This window comes from Oncorhynchus masou, chromosome 8, assembly GCF_036934945.1.
Source record: "Oncorhynchus masou masou isolate Uvic2021 chromosome 8, UVic_Omas_1.1, whole genome shotgun sequence".
In the NCBI taxonomy this organism is placed as follows: domain Eukaryota; kingdom Metazoa; phylum Chordata; class Actinopteri; order Salmoniformes; family Salmonidae; genus Oncorhynchus; species Oncorhynchus masou.
Window position 1 is genome coordinate 21,399,474 of NC_088219.1, and position 26,157 is coordinate 21,425,630.

At 41.4% G+C, this 26,157-nt stretch overlaps 1 protein-coding gene across 3 annotated transcripts; it reads left to right on the forward strand.

The window, feature by feature from the left end:
• The first annotated feature begins 7,726 nt into the window (after positions 1–7,726).
• LOC135543906 (sodium/glucose cotransporter 1-like) lies at positions 7,727–18,333 on the forward strand. 3 transcript variants are annotated; one of them, XM_064971220.1, is made up of 10 exons: positions 7,727–7,831; positions 7,992–8,097; positions 9,913–9,993; positions 10,194–10,405; positions 14,834–15,077; positions 15,556–15,706; positions 15,847–16,015; positions 16,247–16,462; positions 16,603–16,717; positions 17,689–18,333. In XM_064971220.1, the coding sequence occupies exons 1-10, from the start codon at positions 7,736–7,738 to the stop codon at positions 17,901–17,903; spliced, it is 1,605 nt and encodes a 534-aa protein (XP_064827292.1). In that variant the 5' UTR covers positions 7,727–7,735; the 3' UTR covers positions 17,904–18,333. The 3 variants fall into 3 exon arrangements, with proteins under 3 accessions (XP_064827292.1, XP_064827294.1, XP_064827293.1); XM_064971222.1 differs by having other exon boundaries at positions 17,698–18,333; XM_064971221.1 differs by having other exon boundaries at positions 16,603–16,708.
• Positions 18,334–26,157: the final 7,824 nt, after the last annotated feature.

Below are 26,157 nucleotides of genomic sequence, written 5' to 3' on the forward strand. Positions count from 1 at the left end.
CTCAGGAAACTACAAAGATTTGGCATGGGTCCTAAGATCCTCAAAAGGTTCTACAGCTGCAACATCGAGAGCATCCTGACTGGTTGCATCACTGCCTGGTACGGCAATTACTCGGCCTTTCGACCGCAAGGCACAACAGAGTGTATTGCATACGGCCCAGTACATCACTGGGGCTAAGCTGCCTGCCATCCAGGACCTCTCCACCAGGCGGTGTCAGAGGAAAGCCCTAAAAATTGTCAAAGACCCCAGCCACCCCAGTCATAGACTGTTCTCTCTACTACCGCATGGCAAGTGGTACCGGAGTGCCAAGTCTAGGACAAAAAGGCTTCTCAACAGTTTTTACCCCCAAGCCATAAGACTCCTGAACAGGTAATCAAATGGCTACCCGCACTATTTGCATTGTGTGCCCCCCCAACCCCTCTTTTTACACTGCTGCTACTCTCTGTTTATCATATGTGCATAGTCACTTTAACTATACATTCATGCACATACTACCTCAATTGTGCCGACCAACCAGTGCTCCCGCACTTTGGCTAACCGGGCTATCTGCATTTTGTCCCACCCACCACCCACCTACCCCTCTTTTATGCTACTGCTACTCTCTGTTCATCATATATGCATAGTCACTTTAACCATATCTACATGTACATACTACCTCAATCAGCCTGACTAACCAGTGTCTGTATGTAGCCTCGCTACTTTTATAGCCTCGCTACTGTATATAACTGTCATTTTTTACAGTTGTTTTATTTCTTTACTTACTCATTGTTCACCTAATACCCTTTTTGCACTATTGGTCAGAGCCTGGAAGTAAGCATTTCACTATAACGTCTACACCAGTTGTATTCGGCGCAGGTGACAAATATACTTTGATTTGATTTGATTTAACTCGGGCAGTTGTTGTTGCCATCCTGTACCTGTTCCGTAGGTGTGATGTTCGGTTGTACCGATCCTGTGCAGGTGTTGTTACACGTGGTCTGCCACCTCAAGGACGATCAGCTGTCCGTCCTGTCTCCCTGTAGCACTGTCTTAGGCGTCTCACAGCACAGACATTGCAATTTATTGCCCTGGCCACATCTGCAGGCCTCATGCCTCCTTGCGGCATGCCTAAGGCACATTCACGCAGATGAGCAGGGACCCTGGGCATCTTTCTTTTGGGGGTTTTCAGAGTCAGTAGAAAGGCCTCTTTAGTGTCCTAAGTTGTCATAACTCTGACCTTAACTGCCTACTGTCTGTAAGCTGTTCGTGTCTTAACGACCGTTCCACTGGTGCATGTTCATTAATTGTTTATGGTTCATTGAACAAGCATGGGATGGAGATCTGTGGATTTTGGGATTTTTACGAATTATCTTTGAAAGACAGGGTCCTGAAAGAGGGACGTACATTTTTTTTCTGAGTTTGTAAGGAAAATCAGTCAATTTAAATGAATAAAGTAGGCCCTAATCTATGGATTTCACATGATAGGCCCACCAACTGGGGAGCTAGGCCAAGCAGAATTAGTTTTTCCCTACGAATGGGCTTTATTACACACAGAAATACTCCTCAGTTTCATCAGCTGTCCAAGAGGCTGGTCTCAGGCCATCCCGCAGATAAAAAAAGCCAATTTGGATGTCCTGGGCTGACGTGGTTACACGTGGTCTGCGGTTGTGAGGCCACTTGGACGTACTACCATTCAAATATCTGGCAAATGTTCTGGTGGACATTCCTGCAGTTAGCATGCCAATTGTACTCTCCCTCAAAACTTGAGAAATCTGTGGCATTGTGTTGTGTGACAAAACTGCACATTTTAGAGTTGCCTTTTATTGTCCCCAGCACAAGGTGCACTTGTGTAATGATGCTGTTTAATCCATTTCTTGATATGCCACACCTGTCAGGTGGATGGATTGTCCTGGCAAAGGAGAAATACTCACTAAAATGGATGTCAACAAATTTGTGCACAAAATTTCATCAAAATAGTCTCTTTGTGCATATGGAACATTTCTGGGATCTTTTATTTCAGCCCATGAAACATTGGGATCAACACTTTACATATGCCTTTTTATTTTGGTTCACTATATTATTATTACTACTACTATAGTTTCCTATTAAACATATCCTACTAAAACAAATAAATCCTTCATAATTGTTTTTCTATCAGAAACCCACCATATGCTCTTTCTCCCAGGAGTCCTCAATTCACCTGCTGCCACAGCACTGTCACAGGTTACTTATCTACCAAGAGTTTGATCAAACAGCCCTTTCCATTACGACTAGGGTTAGTGTAATTCTGATAGTGGAGTGATATGCTTCCTAAATTATTTTATTTTTTACAGAAATATGTTTCTTTCCTCCAAGTATTTCCTGTTCAGTTGATCATTAGTTACCCTTTGTTTGCCATTAAACACATTCTTTGATTTCTGACACGTTTGTGAACATTTATTAATTTGCTGCAATGCACACACGCATTGGCAGGCAAGCTGACACACCTTTCCTTTTCATGGTCTCTAACACAATATTAACCAGCAGTACACGCACGCACACACACACACGCACACACGCACACACACACACACACACACACACACACACACACACACACACACACACACACACACACACACACACACACACACACACACACACACACACACACACACACACACACACACACACACACACACACACACACTTATACCTACCTTTGGGGTCAGTGGTACAGAAGCAACAGTAAAGGACAGAATCTTCATCAACACACCTGTCCTCTGGTCACCTCGGAGCAGACAAAATGACAAATGATTATTCTGGGTTCCCCTTAGTTAGGAATGTGTTTAACAATGGCACGGTGGCCCTCAACAACCCGGCGGATATCTCCGTCATTGTGATCTACTTTTTGGTTGTCTTGGCAGTCGGAGTATGGGTGAGTTGCTTAGTCTTTCCGTTGACCAGTCTGCAAACTCTTAAACAAATCTGTGTTTATGAATAGTTAACCCCTCAGCAATGATAAAGAGATGCATGGCAAGGTTGTCATCTAATCTGAAGAGAAATTGGTTGTTTTCTCTATTCTGAATACGTTAAAGTCCAAGAAACCTTATTAAAAAACCAGTGGAAGCATCTGGATAGTGTTTCCTTCTGAATGATAATATGACAAAGTCCTTAGATGTACAAAAGTAAAATATGAATTATGATATTCTACACTTTCATTACTAAGTTATTTTATTTTAGAATGATCCACATTAGCAGACACCAATGGCAACAGCTAGTCTTACCGGGGTCCGACACATAACGAAAAAGACATCACAGACAAAAGGCTTGACAATTTACATACATTATTGAAACTATCGCCCATAATAAAGCCGTAGTGCACTGTGATAAACTCTGTCCAATGGCTTCAATACAGAGGTTCAGTAGCTGCATTCATATAGACAACATCGCTATAGTCTATAACTGACTGAATTATTTGTTTTCACATGTAGTGTGTGTATCTATCAGTTACAAATACTGTACATGTCAGTACATATACACACAACAAATAATATATACACACAACATTCACGGTTTAATCACTAGTTGGTTCTTGGCTGGACTGGTGCAGTATACTTGTTTCTGCAGATATTGACCCAATTGGGCTATTGTGCCAGGAACGTTATGCCAACGTTCTCCTCAAGTGTAAGCAAGGAAGGGCATGTCGGTTGTCAAGTATGAATGTCAAGAAGCCTACACTCACATTTCCAAAAAAAGGAGCTATCTAGAACCTAAAACGCTTCTTCAGCCATCCTCATAGGAGAACCCTTTCCACAAAGAGTTCTACATGGAACCCAAAAGGGTTTTACGGGGAACCAAAAAGGGACAACCTTTTTTTATAAGAGTAACAAGTGTACTGACCTTTCAGTGAAGAACCTTGATTGTTTCAATTTATGCCCTCCTGCCAAATGGATAATATTGACAATATTGACAGGTCCAGACCTGAATCCAATCGAGAATCTGTGGAAAGAACTGAAAACTGCTGTTCACAAATGCTCTCCATCCAACCTCACTGAGCTCGAGCTGTTTTGCAAGGAAGAATGGGAAAAAATGTCAGTCTCTCGATGTGCAAAACTGATAGAGACATACCCCAAGCGACTTACAGCTGTAATTGCAGCAAAAGGTGGCGCTACAAAGTATTAACTTAAGGGGGCTGAATAATTTTGCACGCCCAATTTTTCAGTTTTTGATTTGTTAAAAAAGTTTGAAATATCCAATAAATGTCGTTCCACTTCATGATTGTGTCCCACTTGTTGTTGATTCTTCACAAAAAAATACAGTTTTATATCTTTATGTTTGAAGCCTGAAATGTGGCAAAAGGTTGCAAAGTTCAAGGGGGCCGAATACTTTCGCAAGGCACTGTACATAGGCGTACAGAGGCCCTTTATCAGCAACCATCACTCCTGTGTTCCAAACGCACATTGTGTTAGCCAATCCAAGTTGATAATTTTAAAAGGCTAATTGATCATTTCAAAAAACTTTTGCAATTATGTTAGCACAGCCGAAAACTGTTGTGCTAATTTAAGAAGCAGTAAAACAGTCCTTCCTTAGACTAGTTGAGTATCTGGAGGATCAGCATTTGTGTGTTTGATTACAGTCTCAAAATGGCCAGAAACAAAGAACTGTCTTTTGAAACTTGTCAGTCTATTCTTGTTCTGAGAAATGAAGGCTATTCTATGCGAGAAACCGAAAATCTCGTACAACGCTGTGTACTACTCCCTTCACAGAACAGCGCAAACCGTTTCCAACCAGAATAGAAAGAGGAGTGGGAGGTCCCGGTGCACAACTGAGCAAGAGGACAAGTACATTAGAGTGTCTAGTTTGAGAAACAGATGCCTCACAAGTTCTCAACTGGCAACTTCATTAAATAGTACCCGCAAAACACCCGTCTCAACATCAAAGGTGAAGAAGCAACTCCGGGATGCCTGCCTTCTAGGAAGAGTTCCTCTGTCCAGTGTCGGTGTTCTTTTGACAATCCTAATCTTTTCTTTTTATTGGCCAGTCTGAGATATGGCTTTTTCTTTGCAACTCTAGAAGGCCAGCATCCAGGAGTCGCCACTTCGCTGTTGACTGGTGTTTTGCGGGTACTATTTAATGAAACTGCCAGTTGAGGACTTGTGAGACGTCTTTAACTAGACACTCTAATGTACTTTTCCTCTTGCTCAGTTGTGCACTGGGGCCTCCCACTCCTCTTTTTATTCTGTTAGCTGTGCTAACATAATTCTGGTTCAGCTATGCTAACATAATTGCAAAATAGTTTTCTAATGATCAATTAGCCTTTTAAAATTATTAACTTGGATTATCTAACACAATGTGACATTGGAACACAGGAGTGCTGATAATGGGCCTCTGTATGCCTATGTAGATATTCCATAAACAATCTTCAGGTTCCAGCTACAATAGTCATTTACAACATTAACAATGTCTAGACTGTATTTCTGATAAATGTTATGTGATTTTCTTTCAAAAGAAGGACATTTCTAAGTGACCCAAAACTTTAACAGTAGTGTATTATGTATTTTGGATGTTTGCAGTGTATTTGGAACACTTCCAGACAATGCGATTAATTAAAATGTTTGTAATTCACTCCTCGACTAAGGGACATTACAGATACATGTATGTGTGGGGTACAGAGATCGTATCTGTGGTGTACAGAGTAGTCATTCCAAAATCATGTTAAACACTATTATTGCACACTATTATTGCACAGAGTGAATCCATGCAACGTATTATGTGAGTTGTTAAGAAATGTTGTGTTCCTGAACTTATTTAGGCTTTCCATAATGAAGTGGTTGAATATTTATTGACTGAAGATATTTCAGCATTTCATTTCTATTAATTAGTAAACATTTCTAAAAACGTAATTCATAAACATCTAAATTGAATCCATTTTAAATTCAGTCTGTAACAATTATTTTGGGGAAAAGTCAAGGGGTGTGAATACTTTCAAGGGGTGTGAATGCTAACCTCCACTATTGGAGGTTAGCATTGGTAATGGTGAGACATTAGCATGCTTTGGGTACATTATCTTTGTGCCTCTAACTTTCTCACTCATTATTTACGATTATCTGTAATCATGGTCGCATCCACATCAATGTAGAAGTGGTCACAAACATATTATATTATTTGTTTACAATAGAAGTGATGTAGTCATTGCGTGCAAGGAAAATGGGACCAAATACTAAACGTTTGACTACTTTATTACACAAATTTGTCCAAATACACGACACCTTCAAATAGAGGGACTCGATACATACTGTGCTTTCATTTCTAAACGGTAGAACAGATATCTATGAAAATACCCTCAAATAAAAAGTTATATTCTGTACTATACCCTCATATGAAACATTTGATCTCAAATCCAAAATGCTGTAGGATATAGCCAAATTAAGCATTTTAGCTTCATTGTCCAAATAAATAGAGGGGGGGTGTACCTCTCCAGTTATATATAACTGAAAGAGGTGCTAACTACTGTATTCATGTAACCACAAGGTTATTGATCCCTGGCACATGGATATAGTATCTCAAAACAACTCAATGATCCCATCTAACCTTTGCAGGCTATGGTGAGCACAAACCGAGCCACAGTAGGGGGATTCTTCCTGGCAGGAAGAAGCATGGTGTGGTGGCCTGTGAGTAAAAGTCTTCTCTCAGGACAGTTTATTACATATTATCTCAATAATACATTATGACATTCGAATGCATCCGTCTCTCTCTACTTTGCTGGCCACTGTTTGTGACACTGGCCCATATTTGGAAAGACACACCCTGTTCTCCTGAACTATCCCAATACTTGCCTGTATTGGAAATGTCCAGCTCATATTTAAATCAGAAAAATTATGTTATAAGGGCATTATGTTTTATCTTGTTGCATTGGAGGTCCACAAATACCATACCTTTCATTTTAGACTGATCGGTTCCCAACCACCCAATCATTTTACCATGACACATAGTGCCTAACTTAATTTCCTTCTATGGAACTATGGACTATGGTCTTGGCAACCCTTATCCCTGTTATCCTACATGGCATGCCCTTTGCTGTTGTAAATGTTCTTTATGAATGAAGTGCTCCTCAATGACCTTCCATATCCAAATACTGTGAAATAATATAACTACTTTCTGTATAAATTGATAATGAACATTCCTCTGTCCTTCTTCTATCCCCTTTCCAGATTGGGGCATCTCTCTTTGCCAGCAACATTGGCAGTGGGCATTTTGTCGGCATTGCAGGGACTGCGGCTGCAGCTGGAATTGCCATTGGTGGATTTGAATGGAATGTGAGTGGCAACGTCTAAAGGAAATACCATGATAACCTCTTATGCAAACATCATCATAAAGTCTGACATCTGATATTATCACTCATCTCCATCTTTATTGCACTTTAATTGTATAAAAGGTGATAAATAAATGATCTATACATTCTGGGGCCGATACGCCTGTAGGTTATTGTGTCGATCGATACTTGAGCACAGCAGTGGATAAAAGCAGTAGCACGTCTAGTAAAAAGGGTAATCTGTCATTTCATGAATTCCCCATCTGAGCCCTTAGAATATGTGTGTTTTTCAGGCCCTTGTGGTGGTGATCCTTCTTGGATGGCTCTTTGTGCCCATTTACATCAAAGCTGGGGTGAGGACAACCTTTCGTGTTATTAGAGGTGAATTACCATTTTACCAAGCCATTTCAAGTGCTATTCTAACGTGTAATCACGTATACTGGAGGTGTTTAGGTCGTGACCATGCCAGAGTACTTGAAGAAGAGGTTCGGAGGGCAGCGCATCCGCATCTATCTCTCAGTGCTCTCACTCTTCCTCTATGTCTTCACTAAGATCTCAGTAAGTTCCTCATATCTCTGTTCATTGTATATCACTGATGTTCAGTCCATAAAAAATGACTAGGCATGTACAATAGCCCCATTTAGTCCATATAAACCCTTCCGTTGTGACCATTGATAAAAACTCTCCTCTTTCTTTTCATTCTCTCTCTCTCTGTCAGGCGGATATGTTCTCTGGAGCCATCTTTATTAACCAGGCTCTGGGGCTGAATATCTACCTAGCTGTGGTTCTCCTACTAAGTATCACTGCTCTATACACAGTCACAGGTATACAGTACTTATGTATATGCTCCACTTAGTGGTGGCTAGTGGCACATTAAATGGGGAGGACGTTCATAGTAGCTGGAGTGGTACTCCCTCACCAGCCTCCTCTGTCACTTACTGTATATACTAAATAACTGCATATATAACAGCAATATATAACTAATTCACTGAGAGGAGCCCTAGATCAACTGTGTCCCTATAAACCAATATGGAGCTCTTACCTGTAACGCTAACTGACCATGGCATCCTATATGGCTGTATTTGAGTCTTTATAACAAGCCATGTCTGATGACACATATGCCCTCCTCCAAGGCTGTTTATCTCCTGTGCATCATGGGTAATTAGCCATACTCCCTGACATAACTTTTTGTTCTACACTGTAATGATGCATTAATGCCTGGAGTACACTTGCAGGCCATCCCAGACTGTCTCTGTATAGCAGGGTTTCCCAAACTCGGTCCTGGGGCCTCCCATGGGTGTATGATTTGGTTTTTGCCCTAGCACGACACAGCTGATTCAAATAACCAAATCACCGCCTCCTGAGTGGAGCAGCGGTCTAAGGCACTTCATCGCGATCTTGCGGCATCACTACAGCCTGGGGTTTGATCCCATCAGCCGTGACCGGGAGTCCTATAGGGCGGTGCACAATTGGCCCAGTGTTGTCCGGGTTAGGGGAGGGTTTGGCAGGGGGGGTGGGGCTTTTCTTGGCTCATCGCGCTCTAGTGACTCTTTAAAAAAATGCGCCACCCCATGGGCCTCCCGGTCGCGGCCGGCTGTGACAGAGCCTGAGCTCTGCGATGCAGTGCCTTAGACCACTACGCCACCCGGGAGGCCTTCTAGCGACTCCTTGTGGTAGGCCGGTGCCTGCAAGCTGACTTGGTCATCAGTTGAACGGTGTTTCCTCCAACACATTGGAGTGGGTGCTAAGAAGTGCGGCTTGGCGGGGCATGTTTCAGAGGATGCATGACTCGACCTTTGCCTCTCCCGAGCCCGTTGGGGAGTTGCAGCGATGAGAAAAGATTGCAATTAGATGTCACGAAATTGGGGAGAAAAATTGGGGGTAAAATCAAAACATAAATAACCAACTCATCATCAAGCTTTGATTATTTGAAACAGCTGTATAGTGCTCGGGCAAAAACCAAAACTGAAAGGGGGTCTGGGAACTTTGGGAAACCTTGCTGTATAGGATGGGTTTAGTAAACCCAATCCTATAAAAAGAGTGACTCACAACATCAAGTACTGTGATGCACACGTGACAAAGAAATCATTTTGCGCTAGGTGTCAACAGCAAATGATGTGTGTACTATTATTAATTTTTAAGGGTCTCATTTTCAGTCTGCAAGGCAGCCCTCGCAAATGTATCTACATGTATGCCACCATGTCTACTCTGTTATCATATGAATATCCATGTACAGCACTACTGTGGGGGAGTTATTACATTTTAGTCATCTAGAAGATTGCTCTGGATCAGAGGGTTAGTGTTAAGTGCCTTACCCAAGGGCCCATCGACCAATTTTTCACCTAGTCAGTTCAGGGATTTGAACCAGCAACCTTTTGGTTACTGGCCCACCGCTCCTAACTGCTAGGCTACCTGCCACCCATTGGTTCTTTATGATAGATAAACATCAATAAGCAACTGGACCATTAAAATACTATCCCTTTTGACCATGGGCAATCATTACAGTTAAAAATAAAATATCACATTTATAGTGTAAACGAGTACTACAGGAGCTTTCAACAGCTTGTCATGTACAACCCTATATGAATAATGATTGGAATTGTATTGTGCTGTATCTCACTAAGTGTACTGTACTACAGGTGGATTGGCTGCAGTGATCTACACAGACACTTTGCAGACCATCATCATGGTCGTGGGATCTTTCATCCTCATGGGTTATGGTAATGTCTCTTCATGCATCTATGTCCCTCATGCTGCCCGGTCCCTCTTTTCCAGTTCCAATAACGGCATCTCTCTTCCTCATTGTCGTTCCCCTGCTAATTATCTGGCCTCTCTCATTCCTCTTTCTACTTTTAGTTCATTGCTACTGCTAGTTTATCTGTGATCCCAGTTTCTAACCCTCTCCTGTCTGTCTCATCAGCCTTCAATCGGGTGGGAGGTTATGAGAACTTCCAGGAGCGCTACATGATGGCCATGCCTACTCAGACTGGGGTCAACATCAGTAAGAGATGCTACACCCCTAGGCCCGACTCCTTCCACATCTTCAGGGACGCGGTGACAGGGGACCTGCCTTGGCCAGGCCTGGTGTTTGGTCTCACTGTCCAGGCCACCTGGTATTGGTGCACTGATCAGGTAGCCTACTGCTCTGTAGGGAATTAATAAGTCTAACACCCTCTCTCCCTCCTTCATTCACAGGACAAGCATACACTCACGTCATGTATACACACACTATCTACCCCCACACACTAATTTGTGCATCATTATCATGGCCACTCTTTCCAAACAGCTCTAAGCTTGTCTTAACTTAAGTGACTACCTTATGAAGAGAGGAACACTTTTAGTTAGACACAAATGCGCTCCCACAGACTAAGATAAGATTAAAAGCCAGGCACACAGGTGACTATGAACAAAGAACAGGATGTTGATTCACTCAACCACTTACAAATGAGCACTCACTCACACACAGTAAATACACGAGTTGAAACAGCCTATTACATCAACAGAACTCAAAGCTTCTCTTTTTTATTTTTTATTTTATTAAAACATACAATCTACCTGCAGTAAAACTGCTCAACGTTTACATAACATTCAGTCATCTAACACAGGTATTCCCAAACTGGGGTATGCGCAATGCTGTCGGGGGTACGGCAAATAAAAATGTGATTAACACACACACACACACACACACACACACACACACACACACACACACACACACACACACACACACACACACACACACACACACACACACACACACACACACACACACACACATATATATATATATATATACACATATATATATATATATATTATATATATATGTATATATGTGTGTGTGTGTGTGTGTATGTATATATATATATATACATACACACACACGTCTTTTAAATTTTTTATTTAAATTTGATATTTTGTAACATTTTTTTTCACTTTTTCAAAAAGTCCATTTATATTTTCCAATGGGGCTATACATTTGGGTTTTTTCAAGTAGACTCGTTTCACTGCAAAAAATAAAATTAAACAATCTAGAGTTCAGCGAAATAACAACAAAATGTCAAATACAGGCAGCCGAGTCAAATAATTAACATCCAATCACATTAACACTAAACCTTCATCTTGCGCAGACATTTAGAAATGAAACATGACCATTTGAAAAATAAGCATTTTTCTGAGCAAGAATAAAGACGTGGAGAGCTAAAAGCAACAGATACCATTAATAAGAAGGGGCTAGAAGCATTTTATATGGAGAGCTACAGAGTGGCTAGGACAGGCATACTGGAGGACTTAGTTCTTCCTGCTGTCGCGGATATGGCTGGGACAATGCTGGGGGAAAAGGCCACCAAAAATATACAGACAATGTCTTCATCAAACAACACTGTTTCACAATGCATCAGTGACATGGCAAGAGATTTAACAATTACTGCTTCGCATACAAGCCAGTGTATTCTATGCGTTACAGCTGGATAAGTCAACAGACGTGGCAGGCCTGGCACAGATCCTGGTATATGTTCATTACGTTTATGCGGGTAAGGAAGACATATTCTTCTGCAAACCAGTGGAAACCAGGACAACATGAGAGGATATTTTTAAAGTACTGGACAGCTTTGTAACATCAAATGGACTTTGGTGGTTAAGATGTGTTGGTATCTGTACTGATGGCGCAAAAGCCATGACAGGGAGACATAATGGAGTGGTAACATGCGTGCAAGCAGTTGCTCCCGACGCCACTTGGGTACACTGCAGCATCCACCGAGAGGCTCTTGCTGCCAAGGAGTTGCCTGACAGCTTGAAAGACGTTTTGGACACTACAGTGAAAAGCCAGACCCCTGAACTCTCGGGTATTTTCTGCATTATGCAATGATATGGGCAGCAACCATGTAACTCTTTTGCAACATACAGAAGTGCGTTGGTTATCAAGGGGCAAAGTACTGACATGTTTTTTTTAATTGAGAGACGAGCTTAAAGTTTTCTTTACTGACCATAATTTTCATTTGTCTGACCGCTTGCATGATGACGAGTTTCTCACACGACTGGCATATCTGAGTGATGTTTTTTCTCACCTGAATGATCTGAGTCTAGGATTACAGGGACTCTCCACAACTATATTCAATGTGCGGGACAAAATTGAGGCTATGATTAAGAAGTTTAAGCTCTTTTCTGTCTGCATTAACAAGGACAACACACAGATCTTTCCATCATTGTATGATTTTTGTGTGTAAATGAACTCAAGCTTACGGACAATGTCAAATGTGAAATAGTGAAGAACCTGAGAGCTGGGTGAACAATTACTCAGTTACTTTCCCTCATCATCCCTGTTACGGTTTTCTTCTAACTCCTCCTCTGACGAAGAGGTGTTGCAAGGATCGGACCAAAATGCGGCGTGGTAATTTTCATACATGTTTAATGAACGAATAAACACGAACAATACAAAACAACAAACGTAACGTGAACCTAAACAGCCTATCTGGTGACAACAAACACAGAGACAGGAACAATCACCCACGAAACACTCAAAGAATATGGCTGCCTAAATATGGTTCCCAATCAGAGACAACGATAAACACCTGCCTCTGATTGAGAACCACTCCAGACAGCCATAGACTAAGCTAGATACCCCCACTCAGCCACAAACCCAATACCTAACAAAACCCCAAGACAAAACACACCACAATAAACCCACGTCACACCCTGGCCTGACCAAAATAATAACGAAAACACAAAATACTAAGACCAGGGCGTGACAATCCCTTTCAATGTCCTGCCTCCAATCCACTTTCTGATATCTGAACAAGAGAGCCTCATCGAAATTGCAAGAATTGGTTCTGTGAAAATTGAATTTAAATCAGAAGCCACTGCCAGATTTCTGGATAGGGCTGCGCTCAGAGTTTCTTGCCTTGGCAAATCACTCTGTTAAGACACTGATGCCCTTTGCAACCATGTACCTATGTAAGAGTGGATTCTCGGCCCTCACTAGCATGGAAACTAAATACAGGCACAGACTGTGTGGGGAAAATGATTTAAGACAGACTCTCTCCAATACAACCCAACATTGCAGTTATGTGCATCCTTTTAAGCACACCTTTCTCATTTACCTGTGGTGAGTTATTCACAGTTTTTGATTTACAAATAAGGTTTTAATACGTAAGATGGTTAAAATGATTGATTATTATTATATTATTTGTGCTCTAGTCCTATAAGAGCTCTTTGTCACTTCCCACGAGCCGGGTTGTGACAAAAACTCACACTCATTCTTATGTTTAATAAATGTATTGTATAGTGTGTGTGTGGCAGGCTTACAATGATGGCAAAAAAACAACATTTGAGAGTGCGCTGACCCTGGTGCTAGAGGGGGTACACAGCTGGAGGTTGAATTATTGAAGGGGTACGGGACTATAAAAAGTTGGGGAACCAACTGATCTAACAGACTCCCATCCATAGCGACCTACAGAGGCAACCAGGGTCATCGTCCTGCCCAAGTCAAAACGGGGACCCAAACCAGCGACTTCAAGGCCACCGGCCCAAGCTCCCAACCGCCAGGCCACCAACATCCTTCCAGTTTCCAGAGAGGTGCCCATCAGCCACCCGAGAGACCGTCCGTGTCAATCAAACATATTTTTTTGTTTTGTTTATTTTTACTTTTATCTTTGACCTTCATTCTATCCCCTGCCCAGCATCTCCACTCCCACTTGTCCCAAGTTCCATATCCCAACCCTCAGCTTTCCTCAGCCCATCCCACCTATCTTTCAAATCTTATCTTAGTTTCTGTTTGTCTAATTCCTATCTGATTCCCCCACTTGGCTGAGGCTCACATGCATTCTACTGTGCTCAGCAATTTGGGTCATGTTTGGAAAGGAACACATTTAATTTGATGAATATTTCAACTAGAAAATCTGCATAGTGGGCCTCTCGAGTGGCGCAGTGGTCTAAGGCACCTCACTGCAGTAGTTGAAGCATTATTACAGACCAGAGTTCAATCCCAGGCTGTGTCGCAGCCGGCCGTGACTGGGAGACCCATGAGGCAGCGCACAATTGGCCCAGTGTTGTCTGGTCTAGGGAGGGTTTGGCCGGCTGGGATGTCCTTGTCCAATGGGCTTCAGCAACTTTAGTGGCAGGCTGGGCGCATGCACTTTGGTCGGCATTTGTATGATGTTTCCTCTGACACATTGGTGCAGCTGGCTTCTGGGTTAAGTGAGCAGTGCGGCTTGGCATGGCCGTGTTTTGGAGGACGCATGGCTCTTGACCTTTGTCTCTCCTGAGTCCATACGGGAGTTGCAGCGAAGGGACAAGACTAACTACAAATTGTGGAGAAAAAGGGGTAAAAAGTACAAAAAAAGCTGCATAGTGCATACCCATTTTTGCCTGTCAGTAGATCTGTGTTTCTATGGAAGTAAACCTGTTTTATCCCTCTCTTGATATGGATTCTTGGCATATTCAAGCAATACAGCGGCACCATACTTACAGAGTTCTGTATGCTTTGACCATGAAAACTGAGCCTTGAAGATTCAATCCATCACCTCTAGTCACTGGAGGCCTTTTTTCTCCCCTGTCCTCTAGGTGATTGTCCAGCGCTGTCTATCTGCCAAAAGTCTGTCTCATGTCAAGGCTGGCTGCATCCTGTGTGGCTACCTGAAGCTGTTGCCCATGTTCGTCATGGTCTTCCCTGGCATGATCAGCCGAATTCTCTACCCAGACGAGGTGGCGTGTGTGGACCCAGATGAGTGCCAGACGTACTGTGGTGCCAGCGTGGGCTGCACCAACATCGCCTATCCCAAACTAGTGGTAGACCTCATGCCAAATGGTGGATAACAGAAGACGCATGTACAGATGTAGAATCTTGATTTGAATCAGTTTGCTACAGCAGGAAAAAAAATACTGCAGCAACAGGAAAATGTGAATTATTATGTAGGTTATAATTGGACATTTTTGTATGGGTTGATACATTTTTCAAAAGTCGAAATTACCAACTTCTGAAGCCTTTTTAAACCGCAAATACACTACAAATGTATAATATCCTATATCTGTAGTAATAATGACAGTCCTGGCACCCCTACCAACACCAATACTACTGCTACAAATAGTGTACTATTGTACTAAATACAGTACTAGTCCTTATACCAGGACAATAGTTGTCTTCTACAACCTACCATCACATTTGTTTGTCTCTTATTCTTTCTCTTTTCTCTTTTCCACACCTATCCACCTTCCCTCCCATCCTGTTCTCCTTCTCATTACCTCCTCTCTGCTCTCTCTTCTTGTCCTGCTCCTCTCACCTGCAGGTCTGCGAGGCCTGATGCTGTCGGTGATGATGGCGTCTCTGATGAGCTCCCTGACCTCCATCTTCAACAGTGCCAGCACCCTGTTCACCATGGACATCTACACCAAGATACGCAGCTCTGCCTCCGAGAAGGAACTCATGATCGCTGGGAGGTACAGTAACACACATCTCTGCGTGCTCAAGTTCTTTGGAGTTAAATTGCTTTAATGCATACGTCACTATGCTCGTGTTTGTGTATGTTCGTATTTTAGATAAATGGGTAAGATTGATTGTATTATCGTTGTCTGTAAAGGGTATTTATCCTGGTTCTGATCGGGGTGAGTATAGCGTGGATCCCTGTGGTTCAGTCTGCTCAGAGCGGCCAGCTCTTTGACTACATCCAGTCCATCACCAGCTACCTGACCCCGCCCATCGCAGCCACCTTCATGCTCGCCATCTTCTGTAAGCGTGTCAACGAGCCGGTGAGTCTCCATCTAAACCAAACTCCCTGTGATATAAACTAGTTTACTTTAGCTACTTGTTGTTTGAACTGGTTAATTTAACCTGTGGTTTAATGTAGTGTAGATCCCTGGTTACCACGTTCACCATTTACTGTCTTTTTCCTGATAACGTTTTTTTTGTGTAATAGGAAGTGAACCATGAGAAAGTGTTGAGTAACAGACTTCTCTTCACTCTCCTTCCCCCCCCTTCAGGGTGTGTTCTATGGGCTTATGATAGGCCTGGCCATTGGCCTATCCAGGATGATCGCTGAGTTTGCCTATGGGACGGGCAGCTGTGTGGCCCCTACTAACTGTCCTGAGATCATCTGTGGAGTCCACTACCTCTACTTCTCCATCATTCTGTTCTGCATTTCGTGCTTGGTGATACTCACCATCTCCCTCATGACCAAACCCATTGAAGACAAACATGTAAGTTACAAATACCAAACGGATTTTGTTATTCTTCCATCCGTGAATGCTAATTGTATAAAAACTCAGTCATTCTGCTATTTCTAAATGAACTTCTCCCCATTTGTTTGTCCCATGCCTCTACCTCCCTCCAACTCCAGTTGTACCGGTTGTGCTGGAAGCTGAGGAACCACACAGAGGAGAGGTTGGATCTGGAGATAGATGATTGGACAGATAACCAAGAATCAGACTATATGGATATTGAAGGTAAGAGAGGTCTCTCTCCCATCTCCATCTGTTATTCTGTGACATACAGTGCCTTCGGAAAGAATTCAGACCACTTGACTTTTTCCACATTTTGTTACGTTACATCCTTATTCTAAAATGAATTTAAAAAATATAATCAGCAATCTACACACAATACCCCATAATGACAAAGCGAAAAAAGGTTTTTAGATTGTTTTCAAATTTATTAAAAATAAAAAACAGAAATACCTTATTGGCATAAGTATTCAGACCCTTTACTATGAGACTCAAAAAATTGAGCTCAGGTGCATCCTGTTTCCATTGATCATTCTTGAGATGTTTCTACAACTTGAAGTCCACCTGTGGTAAATTCAATTGATAGGACATGATTTTGAAAGGCACACACCTGTATAATATCCCACAGTTGACAGTGCATGTCAGAGCAAAAACCAAGGCATGAGGCCACGCACACAGCCAAGACAATGCATGAGTGGCTTCAGGACAAGTCTGAGTGGCCCATTCAGAGCCCGGATTTGAACCTGATCAAACATCTCTAGAGAGACCTGAAAATAGCTGTGCAGTGGTGCTCTCCATCCAACCTGACAGCTTAAGAGGATTTGCAAGGAGAATGGGAGAAACTTCCCAAATACAGGTGTGCCAAGCTTGTCGCTCCATACCCAAGACGACTTGCTGTAATTGCTGTCAAAGGTTATTCAACAAAGTACTGAGTAAGTGGTCTGAATACTTATGTAAATGTGATTTAAGTTTTATATTTGTAATACATTTGCAAAAATGTCTAATAACCTGTTTTGCGTTGTCATTATGGGGTATTGTGTGTAGACAATTTAATCAATTTAAGAATAAGTCTGTAACATAACAAAATGTGGAGTAAGTCAAAGAGTCTGAAGACTTTCCAAAGGCACTGTACATAGAAATGTTTTTATCACATCTACACACACACACACATCCCTACTCATCCCTGTGTTTGTGTGTCTGTGCAGATCCCACAGAGGAGCCAGGCTGTTGTAAGAAGGCAGTGTTGAACTTCTGTGGTTTGGAAAAGTTGAATGCTCCCGCGCTGAGTGCTGAGGAGCAGGCTGAGCTGCAGAGGAAACTCACAGACACATCAGAGAAGCCCCTGTGGAGGAATGTGGTCAATGCCAATGGCATTATCCTCCTGTGTGTCTGTGTCTTCTTCCACGGTTTCTACGGTTAAACATCTCCTCATCCTGGACCTCCACTGCCTTAGAGTCTGGACTGTCTAAGCATAAACTTGAGTAGTCTCATCGTTCAACCCTGAAATCCCACCCCAGACTCACAGGCCCATGATGCACTGTACATAGCAATCTCTCTTACACGCCCTCCCTCTATCCATCATCTGGGGGCCTGAACTGGTTTATCCACACCCCTGTAATGTGGTCAATGCTACGACCGCCTTGGCTTCAAGAAACCCTGCTCCATACCTGTATGACTGTCCTTGACACTATATGGGAGTCACAAAACTCCTTTGTTAGATGTTCTTTGCTTTGTGGACTTTTACATTTTGTGTATGTACGATGAATGTGTAATGAAGATAGTAATGAGGATGATGATGTTGATGGAGGATCTGAATAGGACTTAGTGTCCAATGGTATCCAATGTTTATTTCTGCCCTTCATGAAGTTACTATAGTTTGGTATATTGCAACCACTAGGTGGAGCTGCAGTATGAATAAACTTAAGATTGAACAGTATCATTACCAAGGTAACACTGTACGGCCAGTGGATTTAATGGCAATGAGACATAAAATGTAATGTAATGAGAGGACAAATACCATATGCATGAGCATGCATGACATACACTAACTTTGTAATCTAATTAATAATGTATTCCATCTTAGTTATAAAAAAGTTGAACACTAACATATTTTTCAGAGAGGAAGGGACGCACAAACTCACACATTCAATCTCCTACCTTGAATCAAGCCTGGTTTTTGTGACGTTCTATCAAAGACAATTTTTTTTTTGCCATATTTCATCTTTTCTCTAGCTGTCACTTTGTTTTGCTACGTGCTAATGAATGATATCTCAAGGATGGAAGGAGCAGGGAATCTTCTAATTATTACTGGAGTAATAATCCACTCAACACGCACGCACGCACGCACGCACATACACACACACACACACACACACACACACACACACACACACACACACACACACACACACACACACACACACACACACACACACACACACACACACACACACACACACACACACACACACACACACACACACACACGAGCCATGACCACCTGCATGTCACAACACTAAGTGCACCTGAAGGACCAACAATGTAAAATGCCACGGCCAAGGTTGGTTTACACTCTGTTAGTGTAAGTATACCTGTTGCAAGAAGTATACCCTAACCCTAGACTGGTATGAGAGTTGTTCCATGTAATTTCAGCAAACCATGACACCCACCATCTCTGTTTCTAACTAAAGAAATTGTTAATTTATTTAGAAACAGATAAAAGCATTCCTGCAACTTTATGTTGTTGAAAACTATTTGTACTCTAAAATTAAGTCTTGATTGCACAAAAATTGGCCATTTCAATTTATAGAATTCATATAATATTAAATAAATACAGTACCCAACATCTGATTTGGACCAAACCTCTTCCTAACAATGATACAGATGCGAATAATCCAAATAAATGGTCAAAAGCCAACCAGAGACACCCCAAACCCCACATCAAGCCAACCCCAACGGCCAGTGTACAGTATTATCTGTCTGACAAGTAGTATGATGCTGTAGCCTGGAGTATTTTGTCTTCATACTATGTAATGTATTCATAGTGGTTATTTTCCCACGTTCTGAGAAATGAGGGCTAGATTCTATCAGATCCGCACTAACCGGAGGTGCACTGCAATAGAGCTGTCAAATCTACAAGAGGCTCCTTGCGAATCCAAAATAGCCCCATAACCTCTAACGAGTTTTGGTGGTTCTACTAAGCTAATACAATGGAGGTCGGAAGTTTACATACACTTAGGTTGGAGTCATAAAAAAATCACTTTTCAACCACATCACAAATTTCTTGTTAAGATAGGGGGCAGCATTTTCATGTTCAGATGAAAAGCGTGCCCAGAGTAAACTTCCTGCTACTCAAGCCCAGAAGCTAATATATGCATATTATTAGTAGTATTGGATATAAAACACGCGGAAGTTTCTAAAACTGTTTGAATACTGTATGTGAGTATAACAGAACTCATGTGGTAGGCCAAAACCTGAGAAAAATCCAACCAGGAAGTGGGAAATCTGATGTTTGTAGTTTTTCAACTCATTGCCAATCGAATGTACAGTGTCTATGGGGTCATATTGCACATCCTAATGCTTCCACTAGATGTCAACAGTCTTTAGAACGTTGTTTGAGGCTTCTACTGTGAAGTGGGGGCGAAGGAGAGCTGATTCAACCAGAGGCCTGCTAGAGTGCCATGAGCTGATCATGCGCGCACACGTGAGAGCGACCTGCGTTCCATTGCAATTCTAAAGACAAAGGAATTCTCCGGTTGGAACATTATTGAAGATTTATGTTAAAAACATCCTAAATATTGATTCTATACATCGTTTGACATGTTTCTACGAACTGTAATATAACTTTTTGAACTTTTCGTCTGAACTTTTGCCTGGACTTGCCCACGCCTCGTGAGTTTGGATTTGTTTACCAAAAGCGCTAACAAAAGGAAGTATTTGGACATAAATGATGGACTTTATCAAACAAAACAAACATTTATTGTGGAACTGGGATTCCTGGAAGTGAATTCTGATGAAGATCATCAAAGGTAAGTGAATATTTATAATGCTATTTCTGACTTTTACTGACTCCACAACATGGTGGGTATCTGCATGGCTTGTTTTTGTGTCTGAGCGCCGTACTCAGATTATTGCATAGTTTGCTTTTTCTGTAAAGCTTTTTTGAAATCTGACACAGTGGTTGCATTAAGGAGAAGTATATCTATGATTCTGTTCATAATAGTTGTATGTTTTATCAAAGTTTATTATGAGTATTGTCATGTCTTTGGCTATGCCGGATTAAGTGATATGACATGCTATTCTATAAAATGATTTCTCCGTAATTAATATTACCTGATTGAGCTAATCATGTAAATGTAATTAACTAGAGAGTCGGGCACCACAAAATAATATTTATAGAGCTGTTATCTTCCGAATAAACTCTTAAAGACATAGTAATATTTTACATCAATAGCAGTCAATATTAATCGTCATCTTAATTCAGTCTCATCTGAAAGTTGCAAATTCTTAGTTATCTGCACGAACCCAGGCTAACAAGTTGAATCAGCAATACAAAATTGGGTTTAATTATTTATTTACTAAATACCTAACTAATCACACAGAATTACACATACACATAATTAAATCATAACTTGATTACAAATGACGTCATAAAGGAAAACGCCCCTAGCGGACGGAACAGATATGACAGCTTCTTACACAAAAGAAAATGGGCTGGGTTTGAGTGAAAGAGCGGGAAGACTGAGGAACAAAGGGAAGAAGCTGTGCTATCGTAAATACAGTATCTTATGCATTCTAAATTACCGCCCATTTGGAAAATATTTACTCTGAGCTGCACTTCGGTAGGTTGGTGGTAGATGGGAGGCCGTGTTGCCCAACTGAGTCCTGTGTACTTTGAAGAATGTCTCTGCTGTTAAATTGAATACGTTGTCATAACGTCGTTGTGTGATAAATGGGATACTCTGTCTATTCCTTCCTAACCCTTGTTTGCATCTGCTGTTGCTAACTCAACGGCTAGGAGGTATCACTTCTGTAGTGAATAAGAGTTCAAAGTTCAAAGCTTCGCAACCAAAGCTCACGCTGATGTTGGCTTCGTTCTGTAGTTATTATCTGAACCATTCTGACATAGGACCGTCGTCCTCACGTCCTTGGAACAGGAGGTTACATTGTTGTCAAGGGCTTATACAGGAAGGGAGAGGAGGGCGTGTTTGAAAAGTTTTATTGCCCATGTCCCTTCACAGGGGCGGGCCACTGATTGAGCAGAGCCCTATCTTATGAAAACCCAAATCTCACATTTTAGAAGCTAAAATCACATTTCATCCCATCACAAATAATTTGATATTCAAATATTTAAATTGAACAACAATTCCATGTGAATCCGATAACTCTGATGTGTAGACTTCCACTGTAGAGTTCATGTCATCTTATCATTGATGAGAATGTCTCAGATGACAACCGAACTGACATAATATTCATTAAGTACCACCGCATAAGTTCCATTGGTCGGATTACCAGAATATAGTTCATTTCCCCCCACCTTCTGATGTTCCCAGAATCTCTATGTTTAACCAAGGGTTTTGCAAATGTAACCTCAGTAGTGTAGAGAGAGGAAAAAGGGGTAAGAGGAATTTATGACTGTCATAAACCTACCCCCCAGAACAACATCATGACAGTATTTCTCTAAATTGATGTGACTCTCTGAAAATTCGCTGGATGTTTTCGAGGCACAACATTACTGACCATAAAGCACCAATGAAAACTGAGATTTTGGGATATAAATATCAACTGTATCGAACAAAACATAGATGTATTGTGTAACATGAAGTCCTATGACTACCATCTGATGAAGATCATCAAAGGTTAGTGATTCATTTTATCTCTATTTCTGCTTTTTGTGACTCCTCAGAGAAATGTCCTCTGGTCTGCTGAAACAAAAAAATAACTGTTTGGCTAAATGACTATCGTTATGTTTGGAGGTAAAAGGGGGATGCTTGCAAGCCGAAGAACACCATCCCAACCGTGAAGCACGGGGGTGGCAGCATCATGTTGTGGGGGTGCTTTGCTACAGGAGGGACTGGTGCACTTCACAAAATAGATGGCATTATGGGAGGGAAAATTACATGGATATATTGAAGCAATATCACAAGACATCAGTCAGGAACTTAAAGCTTGGTCGCAAATGGGTCTTCCAAATGGACAATGACCCCAAGCATACTTCCAAAGTTGTGGTAAAATGGCTTAAGGACAACAAAGTCAAGGTATTGGAGTGGCCATCACAAAGCCCTGACCTCAAGCCTATAGAAAATGTGTTGGCAGAACTGAAAGAGTGTGTGCGATCAAGGAGGCCTACAAATCTGACTCAGTTACACCAGCTCTGTTAGGAGGAATGGGCCAAAATTCACCCAACTTATAGTGGGAAGCTTGTGGAAGGCTACCCAAAACATTTGAACCAAGTTTAACAATTTAAAGGCAATGCTACCAAGTACTAACTGAGTATGTATGTAAACTTCTGACCCACTGGGAATGTGATAATAGAAATAAAGCTGAAATAAATCATTCTCTCTACTATTATTCTGACATTTCACATTCTTAAAACAAAGTGGTGATCCTAACTGACCTAAGACAGGGAATGTTAACTAGGATTAAATGTCAGGAATTGTGAAAAACTGAGTTTAAATGTATTTGGCTTAAGTGTATGTAAACGTCTGACTTCAACTGTATATAGAATTGTTTTAAGATGGTCATACCATGGATCATTTAGCTATTTGATTTATAAATGTAGGTATTCCAATTTTCAGGATGTCTCCTGGTCTGACAAACAGTGCTGGAACTCTGCCACTTTCCAATACAGATGCGGACATAGGTGGATGTTGTGGATTGAGACGGAGCCATGCAAAGAAACAGATATCTCCAGCTGATGAATTTTGATGAGGATTTTTAAGGCCCACAACATCAACGATCCACCACAATATTTGACAGTTGGTATGAGGTTATTTTCTGTATATGCATCTTTTTTTGACACCAATCCCACTGCTGGTGTGTGTAGCCAAATAGATCTATTTTCATGTCATCCAACAAATGTAAATGCCTGGCGTTTGCTAAACAGTACTGGCAATTGGATTGGAACCGGTGCGATGGTCAGATGACATGAAAATAGGGCTCTTTGGCCACGCACACCAGTGGTGGGTTTAGTGTCGAAAGAAAGGAACATATGCAGAGAAGATAACCCTTTACCTACTGTAAAATATGATGGTGGATCTTTGATGTTTTGGGTCTATTTTGCTTCCTCTGAACCTGGGGCCCTTGAGAAGGTCAATGGCATCATGCACTGACACAAATCACTGATGATTGGCGGAAATAAATTAATAATAATAAGATTGTGGGAGCTGTTTTGTAAGACTTCAGTGTAGCTTTTGACATTGTCGATAATAGTCTGCTACTGTTATGGCTTTACATGTTCTGCCATATTTTGGATTGGGAGTTACCTATCTAACAGAACACAGAGGGTCTTCTTTAATGGATACCTCTCTAACGTAACCAGGTCAAGTTTCACATACCTCAAGGTCTTGGCCCCTTGTTTTTTCTATTTTTTACTAACAACCTGGCCTTGAGTAAAACCTGTATGCTTATGTACGCTGATGACTCAACATTACATACATACCCCACAAGACATGCCACCAGGGGTCTCTTCACAGTGGGAAACACACAGTACTTCATAGAGCCATGACTACATGGATCTCTCTAAAACATCAAGTAACTCAAGTGAGCAGTAAAATCAGATTTCAAAAAACAGATAAAACACCACCTCACAACGCGGACTGTGAAGAGACATACACACACATAACAAACACACACTCTATATACACATTATAATGTTGTATTTTTCTAATATTGTACATTTTATACTGTACATTTGTAGTAATGGAGAAATGTACATACGTATATTGCATTATGTCTAGTTGATGGACTGTTTTGTTTATGATGTAGGCTATTTTTTATTATGATGTGTTTGTAACATTCTTGTTTGGATCCCAGGAATAGTAGATGCTGCCTTGTCAGCAGCTAATGGCAATTCTCATAAATACTCAACTTTACCAAGTACCAGGACATTTTAACCCAAAACCTGGTTGCCTCTGCTAGGAGGCTGAAAATTGGCCGCAAGACATTAACCCCAAGCACACATCAAAATCCACAAAGAAATTGTTAATTGACCTGTATGCTCTCGTTAGCTGATCCTCGTTTCATATTCGTTGCCAAACCCACCGGCTCCAGGTCACCTATAAGTCTTTGTTAGGTGAAGCCCCGCCTTATCTCAACTCACTGGTCACCATAGCAACACCCACCGTAGCACTCGCTCCAGCAGATATATTTCACTGGTCATCCCCAAAGCTAACACCTCCTTTGGTCGCCTTTCCTTCCAGTTCTCTGCTGCCAATGACTAACGAATTGCAAAAATCACTGAAGCTGGAGACTTATATCTCCCTCACTAACTTCAAGCATCAGCTGTCAGAGCAGCTTACCGATCACTGTACCTGTACACAGCCCATCTATAAATAGCACACCGAACTACCTCATCCCCATATTGTAATTTTTTTCTTCTCTTTTGCACCTCAGTATCTCTACTTGTACATCATCATCTGCATATCTATCACTCCAGTGTTAATGCTAAATTGTAATTGTTTCGCCTCTATGGCCTATTTATTGCCTTACCTCCCTAATCGTACTACATTTTCACACACTGTACATAGATTTTTCTATTGTGTTATTGACTGTATGGTTGTTTATCCCATGTGTAACTCTGTGTTGTTGTTTTTGTCGCACTGCTTTGCTTAATCTTGGCCTGGTCGCAGTTGTAAATGAGAACTTGCTCTCAACTGGCCTACCTGGTTAAATAAAGGTTAAATATGTTTTTTTATTTGGCCACAACTTCAAGGGGGTGCTGGAGAACTAAAGACAAGGGTGCCAGTAATTTTGACTCCTATCTTCTTGAATAAAAAAAAATATTACTTGTTAATAATGTAGGGGGCAGGATTTTGATGTCCAAATGAAATGGCCTATTTCTCAGGCCCATAATCTAGAATATGCATTAGGATAGATTAGGATAGAGAACACTCTAAAGTTTCGAAAACTGTCAAAATATTGTCTGTGCGTATAATGCAGATATTGATAACTGATATTGCAGGCGAAAACCTGAGGAAAATCCTACCCGGAGGTGCTGTTTTTCCTGAAAGCTCTCTGTTCCATTGCCTGCCTTCGCTCCATTTAAAGGGATATAAACCAGATTACTTTTCCTATGGCTTCCCCATGGTGTGAACAGTCTTTAGACATAGTTTCAGGCTTTTTTTGAAAAATGAAAGACAAAGATCACATCGCGTCATTGTATGGCTGGGTGCCAGCAGCGTTTTGCATGCGCAACAGCTTGGAGCAGACATTTCTCTCTCTCTCCTATTGAAGAAGCTTACAGTCCCGGTTGAAATATTATCAATTATATATTGTAAAAACAACCTGAGGATGGATTATAAAAAAACGTTTGACATGTTTCTACAAACTTTACGGATACTATTTGGAATTTTCGTCTGCGATGTCGTGACCGCTCGAGCCTGTAGATTTCTGAACATAACGTGCCAAACAAATGGAGGTATTTTGGATATAAAAATAATCTTTATGGAACAAAA

Bases quoted from the DNA above. Each gene is read 5' to 3' on its own strand.
- LOC135543906 (XM_064971220.1), top strand. From the start codon at position 7,736: ATGCCAGAGTACTTGAAGAAGAGGTTCGGAGGGCAGCGCATCCGCATC. The intron at 10,406-14,833 runs GTAGCCTACTGC...CCTGTCCTCTAG, and splicing joins GGTATTGGTGCACTGATCAG to GTGATTGTCCAGCGCTGTCT. The intron at 16,463-16,602 runs GTAAGTTACAAA...CTCCAACTCCAG, and splicing joins AACCCATTGAAGACAAACAT to TTGTACCGGTTGTGCTGGAA.